Below are 14,708 nucleotides of genomic sequence, written 5' to 3'. Positions count from 1 at the left end.
TTATTTCCTAACCAATGTTTTTAATACATTGCAGTTCCTCTGTTTTTCGCTTTTTACCGATTCTGCTCTTGCTTTCTCTTAGATTTCTACTATCTAAAAAATGTAAAAGATAAGACGAGTGGGACTATTTGCAGATTTTAGTTTTGGAAATACGCATTTAGGTCCCTTTTGACACTTGACACGTATTAGCAGATGATTAGCAGATTCGTGCACAACTACAAACTTCATAATTTCTCAGTACAAATACAGATTCTCGAGAATACAAATAATACAAAGAAATTTACAGCACATTGGAGTACTGTACACAAAAGTTGGACTGAAAACGTCACTGTAAAAAGAATAAAACTATCACTCCGTTATCACAATGTCTTGTCATTAGAACTCATGGCAACAACAACAACATCTAGGACATCTTTTTATACAAAATATTCTAGACAACAGCAATATCATTACAAAAGAAAAAAACTATAACTCGCAGGGGCCACATTTCACGTCAGTGCCTTCGTAACTGAACTATGGGCAAGGTCATAATAACAATTATAAGAATAAAAATACAATGATAACATCCGCAGTCCGCACGTATCCTTTCCTTCCTCCCGAAACCTTTTCTTCAGCAGTTTCTTGTAGTCTGTTTCTTCTTCGTACAATCTACTTTTAACCAGTGTCTGTTGCGATTAGAGCGATTAGGAAAATGTTTTCCGCATCTCGGGCATGTATCTACAGTAAGCCAAAGGAGCAAATTACAGAGGTCATACGCAAAACAATGCAGGTTAAAAGTTACAAAAACTGAGGTTTTTTTGTCCAAATTTTCACAATAAAAACGGGAGGGATTTAAAAAAAACAGAATTAATTTTGATAGTGGACCACCACAGCTATACCCACCTCCGTCTGGGTGTATTGGCGGCCGGCCCCTTTTTACCGGTCCCTTCTCCAGCTCGACGTTGTGTCGGCCCTCTAGGAGTGATCCAGCTCCCGGCTCCAGCTGATGCCCGATCTTCGTGGACTGCACAGCGTACTCAATCGTGGCTGCCAAAGCAACAGTTCGGTAACTCTAGGCTTCGACTGATAAAAACAGAATCATACAATCAAAATCGAATCAAACTATAAAAGTGCGGGAAATTTTGGCCCGACTCGCCTCTGCTAAAACGCAATGATTGTTATCATTACTTTAATAACAAAAACATGACGAAAATTCCAAATCAAACGTTTTGCAAAAACCACCGGATGCTGAATAAATACTGGCGAATAATTCAATTACAATTCACACAATTATAATTCGTGGATAAATCATATTTCGGAATTACAGTTAAAGTTACCGAGTACAGCACAACTATGCTTATAATTATTTTTCATATTATAAGTATTATATGCCAAAAAATTATTTTTTATTATATTTTTTTATATGCCAAAAAAAAATTATATTTCATATTATATGCCAAAAAAAATTCAAAGAAATACTAATTGCATTAATTTACAAATGCATTTATTACGTACTAATTGCATTAATTTACAAATGTATTTAAATGCAATTACAATTGCATTTATTGCATCGATCTGATGTACAGGTACCTCTCGTAACGTTTTCAACAAATAACAGAATTACGGCATTTTTAAGAAACAAGTGAGTAAAACAGCAGGCTGTAAGTTGTAACTGACCAATTGGTGGAAGTGAGACTTGTGCTTGTGCCGGCTCTAGAAATTCGTTCTCCATCGGAGCATGTCCAGGTTCGGACTAGAAAAAACGTACGGTATCAAACCAGAGAAAAGTTAACGTTTGTCGACTTTGCAAGCTACAAATTTTAGGCGTTACATAAATTATTACCATTTGCCAGCATTAAGCAGTACATCTCAAACAAATTATCACTCCCTGACCTCAGTCGCAGTAATATCGACTGAGGTAAGTTATTTTACCGTAATATCAACCGTTTACCGTGACTGGGAGTCGGTAACTTACAGTGTTAGATATTTCGTTGCGAAGAGTAATGTATTTCGGACGCGCAATCCCGATCTGAAAAAACGCAACCGAAATACCGAATGAAGAATACTTACATAATTTCAAAATTAGTCAACTTTATTAAGCGTTATTATCTTTGTTAGAGCTGTTACGTGCTTTGGTTATCAATTTCAGCGTTGAGAATTTCTCACAAGCGGAATGTTTAGAAATTCTCAGCATTGTGCAGGTCATGCTGCCGAGAATTTGATGCATTTCAAAGAGCGGTAATCTGATTATCCACACATTGCCGCTTTTTTTCTTCGAGCCGGGCGTTGTCGATGCGGTCATCGGGGCCATAACGGTGCATTGTTGTTACTTAGTTTTGTCAACCAATCGTACCGATTCGGACGATCTGTTCCGGGACTGGCTGTCAAACGATGTATGGGTGTTCTCCGGATTTCCCGTTTCACAGGTCGGACTCACTGCCGAATCATTAGGTCTAGTTACGGACGAATCGTCGAACCAATCATTGCCACTGCGATGAAAACGTACGATACACCTCGCGTACAACCTCGCGTACATACAAAGCATCATACAACAAAACGAATTACTTTACAGTACTTTGGTTAACAGAATTTCAAACAATCTCGATCAAACCGTAAAATGCCATTACCTGTCTGCTGTGTCTTCTTCTGCCCGATTAAAATCCAGCTGCATGGCGGATTCTCTCTCCAGGAGCACCGCGTGTTTTACGTTTCTAAACAAGGATGAATTTTCATACATGATTAGATTCCCTAATGGTCTACTAAAGCAGCAAAAAACATATGGAACAATTGACACTACCACGCCGTTCACACCTGTCAAACGGGGGCAGATCGATACTGGCTGCGACCGTCGGGGACTTCGTCGTCGGGTCTTCAGTGACCGCCAGTTGACCGTCTTCTTCCGGAAGAACCGGTCGCTTGCGGGTCCGAGCGTCCACAGTGTAAGTGCGGGCCGGAGACGGACCAGACAAAAAGCGGATACGGGGCTGGATGCCTGTAAATTGTAATAGCATCACCCATCGCAACACAGTTATCATACAACTGCTCGGCACACCGACAACTCGCTGATAACTATCCTGCTGACCGACAACTTGCTGGTGACGTTTTGCTGACCGACAAAATGCTGACCCGATAGTTGTTGAAACTACAAATCGCTGAACGACTTTTTGTGAACACCGACAACTTGCTGACATTTTGCTGACTTGAGCAGCCCATGCAACAAACCTAAGAAACCTCAGAAAAAGCAATTAGAAGTTAGGAAACTCAAAAACCAACCTATCGAACCGGAACGCAAGTTGTCGGTCAGCAAAAAGGTTTCAGCAAAACACCGATCAAAAATTTAGCAGGAAGGCGAATTGTCGGTCAACAGTTTGTCGGTCAGCAGATTGTCGGTCAGCAAATTGTAGGTCAGCGAATTGACGTGATACCCAACCGGGCTTCAACCGTTCTTGCGCGCGTTGGTTGGCAAACACGGGTTAGAACCCACTCTCCACACGAAGAAAAAACAAGCTCGATTCTGAAACCGTTGAAAATATAACTGCGAAATCCGTTCAACCCTGACAGAGAACGTAGAAGGCAGAAGGCTCAGTCATACTTTCGTACCCGGGATACTGCGTTTGTGAAGAGCGACGTTGAGTGCCTGGATGGCTTCGCCCATGGCTGTCGCAAAAATGTTGGCTTCCTCCTTGGTCAGGAAACTGAGGCCGTATACTAAGCCACCGTCGTGCAGCTGGTGGAATGTCGGCGTGGCTCGGATGTACTTGCAGCCGGTATTAACGATAGCGCAGTTGATCACCAGCTGCAACAAATCATCAGTGCCTCGTCCATTTACCGCGCCAGCAGACCATAACCACGTGCAAGGGACCTGCGTACCTCGTAATCCATCAGATGGCGGCCGACAACGCGGAATGTGCTGTGGAGTCGGTGCTGGAAGACGTGCACCTTGGCGGTGGCGTTCTGGCTCGAGGATGCCGCCGGCAGCCAGCGCTTCTTAACGGGATTGTACACCAACACTGACGCGTGCGCTGTCGCCTTCACTTCTTCCATTCCGCTGTAAACACAGTATCTGATGACGACTATCGGACATACAAAAATCACAGAAAATCTTTTGCTTGTAGGAAGGATCATAACTTCAGTGTAACTTTATCACTAAAGTTACCCGCGTAGGTTAAAAATATTGTGCATTATTACACAGCTTATGCAGTTCTAAACTCACTGTAGTACATTAGCTTCCTCACTAAATCTGGCGAACACTAATTTTGTCAGCAGTTTAATCACTTTAAGTCTGCTAGGAAGCGACGTCCGATGCCATTCGACGTCAGGCTCTGTTTCGCTGTTGGCTGCATCCGTGGCTGCGCCTCCATAGGTCTACTAGTCAAGTCGCCGTATTCTACGAAACATCCAAATAATATTCCGTCAACAGGATGGTTTTACTAGTATTAATGATAAAGGTATTGTCACAAACAATCCTGAATGTGACCCTAAAATAATGGGGAAACTGCCCAGAGCCTCGATCCCGGGAACAAAGATCCTTTATTCCAAGATCTGAACAAGGCCCAAGCAGAGAAATCTAGAGAACTTACAGCGGCGAAGCCGCATGCATGCATCGGACCGCTGCTGTGCAGCGTCGAGCTGAACGCATGAACGAACATGAACCACTAACAGAGCCAATCACATGACAATCTAGAGGGCCACACCCCTACTCGTTACACGTCCCCCCGCTGGGAGAAGGCTGGCCCCACAGCCGACAAAAACAAGGGCAGAAAACAAGCGGGAAAAACAACGCTATCCAGCGACGCGTCCGCATCAGCCACTGATCACCACGCCGTTGGCGTCGGCTGCCGAATCCTCCCGTAAATGCGCCATTCCCAGGGCAGCCGGTCGCGACAGCAGGCGAAGAGCCGCAATCAACCCTTAGGGACCGCCGCACCCTTGCTGCTTCATCCCGCTCCCGTCTTTGCTGGCAAACGTTCGGTTTTGGACTTCATACGGCAGGCTGCCCTAAAAAAATGCCACAAACGTGCCGAACGCATTACTGCGACCGCATCGCACTGTGTGCGCAGCACTGTCCCAAATGCAAAAAGCATCTTCCGTATAAAACACGCTCAACCGTAATTTTACGCGATGCTTGATACTAAAAATGCCGCAGAACGCGTTCACAATTTTTAAAATAAAGCACCTTCCGTGTGTAAATGCAAGCCGCCGCATTTATGAAAGATGCCAGTAATGAAATAACAAAGAAACGCATTTGACGTAAAATTACGCAAACCGCCGCATTAAGTGCGAGCAAATTCATGTGTACGCCTAGCATGCACAAGAACGTCATGTCGTACAAGGTACGAGGCGTAGCGTATCCGACCGGAAGTGGCGTGGCGTTATGAGCCGCCCGGTTACACCGGTCTACCCTTCGCAGCGTACAAGCTGTTTTCCATGGTGTACCAGCGGTTGCGGTGGATCTGGAACATTTGTCGCGTAAATGCGCAGGGTGCACTGCAGAATGCAGTAACCATCAGCAAGTGCTGCAACGATCCAGCCACCGTTGTACAACAACGAGCGCGGTTCTGCACCCCATCGTCGAAGGTAGCAATAGTCCATGCTGCTGCTCTTACTGCCTTTACCGGGGGCAATGCGTGTCGAGGAGCGAACCCGTTTCTTCATTACAGCCACCGGCTGACAAATTATGGAAGGAACCTGTATGCTGCTGCAGGAAACAGCATTATGCTGACGCACACTACAAATGTGCTCGGATATGTCCGCCCTGCTTCCTCCGCTCGTGACACCATTTGAAGGGGGCACAGCAGCGAATGGAGGACAACTGGTAACAGCATTCTGCTGTGCCGCTACACTTATTTCGGATTTCTCCGCCCTGCGCCCATTGATGCTGCCGCTCTCCTTTCCCGAAAAAATTCGAGAAATTATCTTGTCGATGTCTATATCAAAACTAAATTTAGCAGTATCGGCTTTGGCCGTTTCACACTGCTTCGCTATAATTTCCTTGGCAGCAGAGCTGTTTGACACATTTTCTGTTGTTATCGCATAAACGCGTGCAGGCACGCTTTTGCGTGAGAGCGATGAAAAATCCGTAATCGATGACAGCGCAAAATTATTCAGCTGCTGCTTCTCAATAATATCTACAAAAAAATTAGATGTTGTATCACGAACATTTTCGTACAAAAAGTATTCAGCTTCAGCTAATGTTGTGATCTCGTCAATATGAGAATAATTCAGTTTCTTGGATATTTGAAAATAAAATGTTTCAATTAATTCTTCAGCATTAGCTGTTAAATGCACGACTTCGTCGATAATTTGAGCAAATTCTAAACATTTATTGCAATATAAATTACGTAAATATAAGAAAGCATTAGAAATAATGTCACAGCAGTAAAAATACTGATTTCTGATTAATTGTAAATCAGGTTTATACCGTAATTTACCAAGATAATTCAGATAGTTATCGACAAAATCGTCGTCCATTATTCATCTCAGCGATGACAAATAATAATAAAAAAAATTCTAAAGCAGCAAAAGCTGAAATCCTCACCGATTCGATCCCCAAATCGAAACGTGCGTGTAACGTCGAATAAGGGAAACTTTGTCGGTCCGTAGCGGGTATTTGGAGAAAATAACCCACTGAAAAGCGCAATTCTGTCGCTGTTGCGGGTGATAAGATACAGGAGCGCCACTTGTCACAAACAATCCTGAATGTGACCCTAAAATAATGGGGAAACTGCCCAGAGCCTCGATCCCGGGAACAAAGATCCTTTATTCCAAGATCTGAACAAGGCCCAAGCAGAGAAATCTAGAGAACTTACAGCGGCGAAGCCGCATGCATGCATCGGACCGCTGCTGTGCAGCGTCGAGCAAAACGCATGAACGAACATGAACAACTAACAGAGCCAATCACATGACAATCTAGAGGGCCACACCCCTACTCGTTACAGTATTAAGGAAAAAGGTATCTTTTAACCGATTTTCTTGTAGCCAACAGTTTTCTATAACTGAAAGAAGAAGCCATTCTCTGGATAAAGCAATCAAAACAGTTCAAAGAGCTCTTACGGGAAAGAAATGACGCAAATGAATTTTGCGAGCTAGGACACGATAAATTTTTGCTCAGTTTCATTTCGCGCGATTGCTAACGAGCAGGCATCAATTTTGGTGCAAAAACTTTATTGTTTGTAGTAGTCAAGAAAAGTTTCTGTGGAATTACTGTAAAACGTTATAATGCAACAAATCGTCCGCGAGAAAAACCAAAAGCGAACACGGCCATTTTGTTAAGCCACCCGGTATAAAGGCTTTCTTATTCCAGCCGCAACTGTGTGTTTCCGCAGCTGTTTTTTCGTCTATGGAAAACAGGACCTAACATCGATCTGCAGTCCTCAACCTTAACGCGAACGCTGCGCTCCGGTCTACCAATGCATCCGAATATTCGGTGCATTATCCTAATACTGCCTTTACACTAAATTCCTGAATCATTAAATTTAAGTAGCTCAGTGTTATCTGAACTGATTGTTGCCGAATAAAACGCTCCAGTCTTACCTTGCAAGTATCCGAACAGCGAAATAACGGGCAACGGTCTTCAGGTTCGATGGAACTTTTCAAATATTTCCGTCGTCTAAACCTGTAAAAGCGTGTCTTACAAGGCGACAGAGCAAAAAGACCAATAATACTGTGAAAGTTCGGATCGATCTTCGCCAATTATTGGTATGCTTTATCGACAAATGATGCAGGAAAGCGGTGAAATACAGTACTATAGAATTCCGGTGAACAGCTTAACGCACCGAAATCCATGAAATGGCAAGAGAACTTCAGCCTGAAGAGATGCAGAAATCAGCACGTGCACGGCGAACGATGAGTCACCCTGACCAGTGAAAAGGGACCGGACGCGTGAGGGGCCAGCGCGATGTGTGCGCGGTGTGCTGCGTGTTCTGCACTGTGAGTCACAAGAGCACTAGCCCGTCCGTCTACGTTACACATCGGCGACATCGCCCCCGTTGGAGGCTGTACATACTCCCCGTTACGGCCAGTAAGAACCCTGTTCAGAAAGAACACTGTTAGTTGGTTATGAAATCTGGGTCTGCCACACATACACCATCAAAATAATAACAATAAAATATAAAAAAACGTCCACGAAGAAAATTCGATGTTTTCCAAGAATAAAGCATAAGCATCCACACAACTGGTTCCATATATACGACAAATACGAGTATGAATTGTTCAAACTACACGTACAGCGAAATGGATCTGTTGTTGAGAAAAGGCGAAATACAGCGCCAGTAGTTTGTTTACGATGACATTTGGGTGCTGTGAACACCCGACTGCTCTGCAGCTCGCAACGCTACGGTCATCACGGTCGGAATTTTAAAATTAAATTTAAGTTTAAAACGCACAGCATCCAGTACGAGTACGAGTACTCGCACATATTTGTTTATTTCCAGTATCTTGTTGTTCTAGATTTGTTGTAGAAGTAGTGATGTTTGTTTTTCTTTTTTTACTAATTATTCTGATTTGCTACGTGTACTAAATCCAGCTGTCCCCAAATATTCAGCTATGGATCTAGTCGCCAGAGCTTGTCACAATGCTGCTATGGGCGCAGCAGTCGAGAGGGAATTTAATTTCTGAAATTTTTTTTCTATGACTTAAAACTGTGAAGCACTATGATCTTTTAAAATGTAGTTTGAAGATACGATAATTTTTTGGGGACCGTAATTTGTCAAAACAGACGGTGAAAATAATTGGATATGACATTTTTGTCAATATAAAATTTTCTGTGAAGTTAGTTCCCGGGTGTTCATCGCACCCAAATGTCCTCGTACTCATATTTGCAATGATAAATCAATAAAAAAAATTCATACAACCAATTTACGACCGCGTTCGGGAAACTGGAACACTTGCACGGACGTTTTTGCGAATAAAATGTCCTCCATGGTAACCGTTCCAGTTAGTAATAAAGTCTACGCATAATAGTATGTCCTTCCACATTTATGTTTGTGTATTAAACATAATTATTATGAATTTGAGCTTTATGTTTATGTGGCTAATCTTTACGTTTATGTTTATCTTTATGTGAAAAGCCTTATGTTTATGTTTATGAGGTATATAGCTAACCCAAAACACCTGCATGCAAGACTGAAAATTCAATACTGAAAATACGGGCTTTCGCGTTCTGAATTTGCGAGTTCGTGCTTGCCGGTGTCAACCGCACAGGAAGCTTCACGGAACAGCTCCAGCGAAATCACGGGCGACCGGCAAGCTTGAAAATTTCTGCCCTAGTAGCCTGCGATTTGTTCCGGAGCGGACGAGCAGCGGCTTAGCTTCTTTTACACAATTCTCCCCAAATTGTGGAGTCAATCGGCCCACAAACGATAATTCTGGAAAAGGCTATTGAACCGGGTTCGGGTTTGCAGCTACTAGTCTGCAGTTGAATGCATCGCCGTGATCTTTATCTTCCGTATGCCATAGTTTAAAGCTCCAGTACGAACCGCATAGTACTGCTATTAAGGGAATAATCAACACTTTGTACCGTCGGTTCCCATCAGAGTTACACAGCGCATATTGTAGTGCTGGTTTCGCCGTTCTCCCGTTTCTGCAACCGCCACCGGAGTCACAGCACCATCACTGCATTTGCCGTTACTCTTTTGCACGACTTACCGTCTGTGAAGGTGTAAGCGAACAAGACTTACAGGAATTAAACAACTATAACGGTGTGAGGAATACGTAATTTATCCACGGATCCCGAGTGACGAGTAATATGAGAAGCACAACACGATGAACAAATGGGAATTTATTCAGAGCGAGCACAAAATATCGAGATCAAAGAGCACAAAAATAAATCAAAATATCCCAGTTTAGGACATATCAACACTGCCAAAGACAACGTTCACGTCTGACCCATGCATCCACACGGTGCTGCTAAGCTTCTGTTGCTAAACTTGTTGCTAAACTAGTTAATAATCATTATGTTGGAAACTGGTTAGTATGTCTTATCGTACTGGTGTGATGATACTGCTGTCAGCGTGCTTTGCTTCGTGTCATAACAATCTTCGTATACTTACGGAGACAAAGATCCTGATACATTGGGCAAAAAACGCCCACTTGGCAACACCCGTTTTCAATCCGTACAATGAATGCATATCACACCACAACGAGACCTTGTAAACTAGATTGTGTAAGGACCTTGTAAAATTGCATTTATTCAATAAATTCCTAATTACTTATGTATGTAATATCATGAAATAATGTTTCGTAAAAGTTGTGTCCTGGAGAGCGTGAAAACGAAACTTCCCGCTCATGTATACGAATGTATAGTACCACTCGCCGGGATATTTCCGTTAATTATCAATAGCTACCCTTGTAGTACTAAAGTAGTCGCATTGTCAATAATTTTTTAATTTAATTGCAATCAGAGCAGGTAGCCCATTTCCGGCTAGGTTGACAGTCTAGCATGCGATTTTAAACCTGGCTGAACATCAAGAGTTATTGTCGAATAACTAGCATCCAATAACCAAGAAATTAGAAAAAGCAGGCAGATAACACAGCGGCTTTAAAACACGACAGAGAACGTAAATTAAGAACATCACTATCAGAACGGTATATTTTATCCAACAGTTTATTCAGCCTCCACGCTAGAGTTGCTTCTCCAGTTTTCGTCCTCGCCTCCGTTTTGATGGTCGGGCGACTGTCCTGTCGCAAGTTGTACGGCTTCTTCGGCTCATCGAATACAAGCATTTCCGCGATGTACGTGGGGACGTTGAAGGTCACAGGATGCCGGATCTTGTACAACCAACAGGCTTCCTGGTGCTTCCATCTGGTGGACAACGGCAGTATCCCGAATCGGTCCATTAGTTCCATCACTGGCGTTCTCGGGTAATTCGCGATCGCCCGAACAGCGTTTCGTTGTGCAACAGCCAACTTCTCCCGCAAGGACGCAGACGCTCCGTTCCGCACAGTAGAACAGTAGTCCAGGTGAGACTGGACAAATGCGTAAAAAAGCCCAATGCGTTGAGAATCACACAGACCGTCTTTTGCACGATTAATGAGGGCAATTCCATGACTAACGCTTTTATGGACCTTATTATAATGGTCAGCCCATTTTAAGTGTTGGTCAATTATCACTCCCAAATGCTTGACAGCTGTTTCTGCTTTAAGCTGATGACCGTTCAAAACAATTGTTGGTACTTCGGTTTCATGACTGCGAGCAGAATTAACAAACAATAACTTTGACTTTTTTTCGTTAATTGCGAGATGGTGGGTGTTGAACCACTCTGTAATAGCCGGCAGTGCACTTTGTAGTTTGCTAGCAGCCATCGCTTTCGTATCCGCTATGACATAGCAGATGGTGTCGTCGGCAAAACTTTCTAGTTGCACGCCTTTGAAATCGGTTTGTAGAAAATCATTAATGTAAATGGAAAACAAGTTCGGACCAAAAATGGACCCTTGCGGGACCCCAGTTCGCACTTCCACCCAGCGGGAAAGGTGTTTGCCGGCCCGTAACCGCTGCTGTACTACGTGATGCGTGTTTCGGTACAAGACAGCTGTAGTAACAGGCTATATATCGGGGGAAAACCATTTCACGGAGTGATGCCGTCACCCGGCTGGAGTGTGACGTTACGGCAGTACATACGGTTAAATCTGGCGCGGCACATAAGCACCATGTTTATCCACAACGTAAAACTCCAGCCGGGTGACGGCAGCAAAACAGGGAAATGGTTTCAGTATAGCGGTTTCTCCCCTTATATCCACAGAACTTGATAGTGTCAGTATTCAGCTTGATAGCGTTTATGGCGCCTGTATTATTGTAGAATGTCCAATAAAATTTCCGCTACAGAATCTCTGCTTGCAAGTGTGTCATGCCCCGCAAATGTCATTCCAGCCTTGACCGACACAGAAGTATATTCGTACTTCAAATCCATTTTGCAGTTAATTACCTGATGTTGCACTTACAGAGAACACCCTCTAATTTTTTAGCAGAATTTTGGATATACTAGAATAGGGCCATCACAAGACAAAAATACGTCATTTCAAAGAAAGTGCAAAACATCATTCATAGTTTTCAAATTTCATACATAAAAAAACGTACATCTTATCGAATGACAGCCTACTAGGGAAATTAAACAACCACTACCACAAATTAAGTACAGGAAAAAAGGCATTATTACAAACAGGTATGAACTATGTACGGGCGACCACTTCTTGCCCTTCCCCTTTCCCAGATGCTGCTGCTGACCGCCACCGTGGTTAGCAAAAGGGAAAAAGAAGTAGCCGTGGAACAGTTGCACTGACTGTTCTTTGGACGTACCTAATTAAAATGTGAAGGCAAACCGGTAAAGGTGAAACTAAAATAAGTACTGGTATTGTAAAGACTGTAGTCAATTGTTATTCCGGTGGAAACAAGATCAGTAAACTTCTATAGTGGCCGTTTAAATAGGCAGGGCCAAAGGCAAAAACCCACTGTGGCGAAACCGGTCGATTAGTGTGGAAGGACGCGCCACGGGTGTACTGCGTAGTCGTGATGCAGCGTAGTAAACGCCAGGGAATAATTCCAGATGGTGAACAAAGTAGAGCGGCATCGCTGCTGTTGCGGAGTGGCGGCCAATGCTTGAATCGTCCTGGACTTCATGCGACGAGCCTCAACTTGCAGGCCGCAGGACTGGAAAGCATTGACTCCGCACCTTCAATGTACCGGTTTACATCTGTCCAGTCAAGCAGTCAGAACAACCAATAACGCACAATGAGTAGAGTAATAAATGCACTGAAAAATACAATTGTACTGAAATACACCTACAAATTTATTACTGAACAGGCAAAAGAAATAAAAATACTTTAAACGTGGTAACAGGTAAAAAAATTACAAACAAGTTACTCGTACACACGTGTAAGTTCTGGTATTTCTCCGATCCACAAACGTGCATATTGCATACTCTGGAGCGTTATAACATGCTCATGAGTAACGAAGAGCATAAATGCCGATTCGATCTCACATGTATCTGTATAGCGAGAAAACGCAATTTAATGTTTATAAATTGGATGGCCATACTTCGTATGAAATGTTAAGGTAATTAAAAAAGGGGAAGAGATTTTTCCAAGAATACAGGGCAGCTTGAAGGAAATTACTCATGCGCATTTCGAGATACGCTTGCTAAGCGACCTTATGCGCCTCCCAAACAGTGATTTAGCCACACTCCGTGTAGCTAAATGGATGGATCTTCGGATTTTGAAAGATAGCCTACATCGAGCGCGGTTTGGATTTGGATGGGTGACCACTCTGAGTTCAGGCTGCGAGTGCATGGCCCACAAGGCTGTGTGCGAAGTTGTTAGTCGGCATCAGCGCTGACCGTACGGAGTGGCGTGTACGTTTCCTCGACGCCTGTGGTCAATACGGATTCTACGTGGATCAACTCACCACTTCGATGCCGTACGTGGACGTACGAAGGGGCCTCAACTTCGACTCAACTTTGACGGCTAACCGGCTAACCGCAGATGAGTGATCAGCAGTACGAGTACTACAGGGCAGTTAAAACGGAAAGTTATTGCAGAGGTATGCCCTAAGTGCAAAACACGAAGTGGCGTTTTCTTGTCTGCTTCGCAGTCAGCGAAAAAATTCCGTCGCGGACTCGCTGTGCAAATTACGTATTGTTATTCGTGTACTATAAATTTGTAATTAACGGTATAGTTAGGGACCATACACAAGCTACGTACAGAACGAATTTTCGGGAACGTAGTTCACAGATAGTCCCTTACAGTATCTTCCTTTGTGTAACTTGATGCGTGTGCTGTGCTAAATCACCCCCCTAAAATGTGCGAATCAGAATCGTGTAACATTTTGGTTACAGACTTTCCATAGACCTGACGAAAACAAGCCGTAAACTAAATAGTGTACAAAGACTAGTCTTTGTAATTATTCTAGTTTAACCGACTGCCAACTGGTGTCAGTCCGCTCCGGAAAACAGCGAAACTAAATTGGCGTTATGGAAACGGTGTATTTCTAGACTGGATGGTGCACAAAGAATACTGCTTCGCCATCTCTAATTCGTCCTTCAGATTACAGAGTACGCAGTGTTCTTAAACTGAATTTCGCTGATTAAGCCATTCAATATGCTAATATTAATAGCTCTGGCTACTACAAATGCGTGGTGCATTACTTGCACTGTAATAATTATAGGATATACGAAATTACGAATATATAGGATGGATTTAAATGTCATGTATGTAACTAACTGTTCGACTGCGCCGTGCACGACGTCGCCTAAAGCACGCCGCTGCGACTTCCGGACATCGTGTGACTGCACAACCAACGCCCGGTAACCCAACCCAGAAGCAAACACCTCACCACCGCCAAAATCTTCGACCTCCAGCGTTCTGTAGGCTCCCGCCCGTGACCGGGATCGTCCTTCACTGCGACCATGATCCTGACAGCGGCCGCGTGGATGGCCACCGGTGACTTGAGCTGTAATCAGCCGTGTGGCATATCCCTGCCCGTGACCTTACGACCTGGAGTTGTGGCAGTCTGCGCCAGCTATTCCTCGGGGTTGAGCGGACGTCCGTGACCTGACCGTTAAACCTGCCAAAGATTCTGCTGCTAAGTTCGCAGCTCCAGCTATTCCGCTTGCTGGTTCCCTCCGCCAGCGAATCTCCCGCTCCCGTGCAGGCCAACGTCGGTGCGCGCCGCGGAACGGATGCACATATTTGCTGCGTCGCCGAACCTACTGAGCGCCGGAAACAAAGCGACATTTGTT

The 14,708-nt window shown here is 43.9% G+C and overlaps 2 protein-coding genes across 2 annotated transcripts; both read right to left on the bottom strand.

The window, feature by feature from the left end:
• Positions 1-216: 216 nt before the first annotated feature.
• On the bottom strand, positions 217-4,023 carry LOC129582395 (protein enabled homolog). Its single transcript, XM_055473905.1, has 9 exons — positions 3,850-4,023; positions 3,580-3,775; positions 2,791-2,971; positions 2,607-2,690; positions 2,333-2,468; positions 1,955-2,008; positions 1,657-1,732; positions 883-1,026; positions 217-717 (listed from the first exon to the last, which is right to left on the bottom strand). The coding sequence occupies exons 1-9, from the start codon at positions 4,021-4,023 to the stop codon at positions 611-613; spliced, it is 1,152 nt and encodes a 383-aa protein (XP_055329880.1). The 3' UTR covers positions 217-610.
• Positions 4,024-5,233: 1,210 nt separating this feature from the next.
• LOC129582394 (uncharacterized) lies at positions 5,234-7,764 on the bottom strand. The gene is made up of 4 exons (XM_055473904.1): positions 7,755-7,764; positions 7,513-7,567; positions 6,518-6,606; positions 5,234-6,107 (listed from the first exon to the last, which is right to left on the bottom strand). The coding sequence occupies exons 1-4, from the start codon at positions 7,762-7,764 to the stop codon at positions 5,377-5,379; spliced, it is 885 nt and encodes a 294-aa protein (XP_055329879.1). The 3' UTR covers positions 5,234-5,376.
• Between the last annotated feature and the right edge of the window lie 6,944 nt (positions 7,765-14,708).

This window comes from Paramacrobiotus metropolitanus, unplaced genomic scaffold (assembly GCF_019649055.1).
Source record: "Paramacrobiotus metropolitanus isolate TYO unplaced genomic scaffold, Prichtersi_v1.0 Parri_scaffold0000007, whole genome shotgun sequence".
Lineage (NCBI taxonomy): Eukaryota > Metazoa > Tardigrada > Eutardigrada > Parachela > Macrobiotidae > Paramacrobiotus > Paramacrobiotus metropolitanus.
Note: the sequence above shows the minus strand (reverse complement) of the source record. Positions and strands in the feature narration are given on the sequence as shown.

Excerpts from the sequence above, each read along its gene's own strand:
- LOC129582395 (XM_055473905.1), bottom strand. The coding sequence starts at position 4,023 with ATGGAAGAAGTGAAGGCGACAGCGCACGCGTCAGTGTTGGTGTACAAT. Across the intron at positions 3,776-3,849 it reads GCCATCTGATGGATTACGAG|CTGGTGATCAACTGCGCTAT; the intron begins GTACGCAGGTCC and ends GATTTGTTGCAG. Across the intron at positions 2,469-2,606 it reads GAAGAAGACACAGCAGACAG|TGGCAATGATTGGTTCGACG; the intron begins GTAATGGCATTT and ends TTTTCATCGCAG.
- LOC129582394 (XM_055473904.1), bottom strand. Across the intron at positions 6,607-7,512 it reads GCTGTTCGGATACTTGCAAG|TGGGTTATTTTCTCCAAATA; the intron begins GTAAGACTGGAG and ends TGCGCTTTTCAG. Across the intron at positions 6,108-6,517 it reads TCGATTTGGGGATCGAATCG|ATATTATTGAGAAGCAGCAG; the intron begins GTGAGGATTTCA and ends ATTTTTTTGTAG.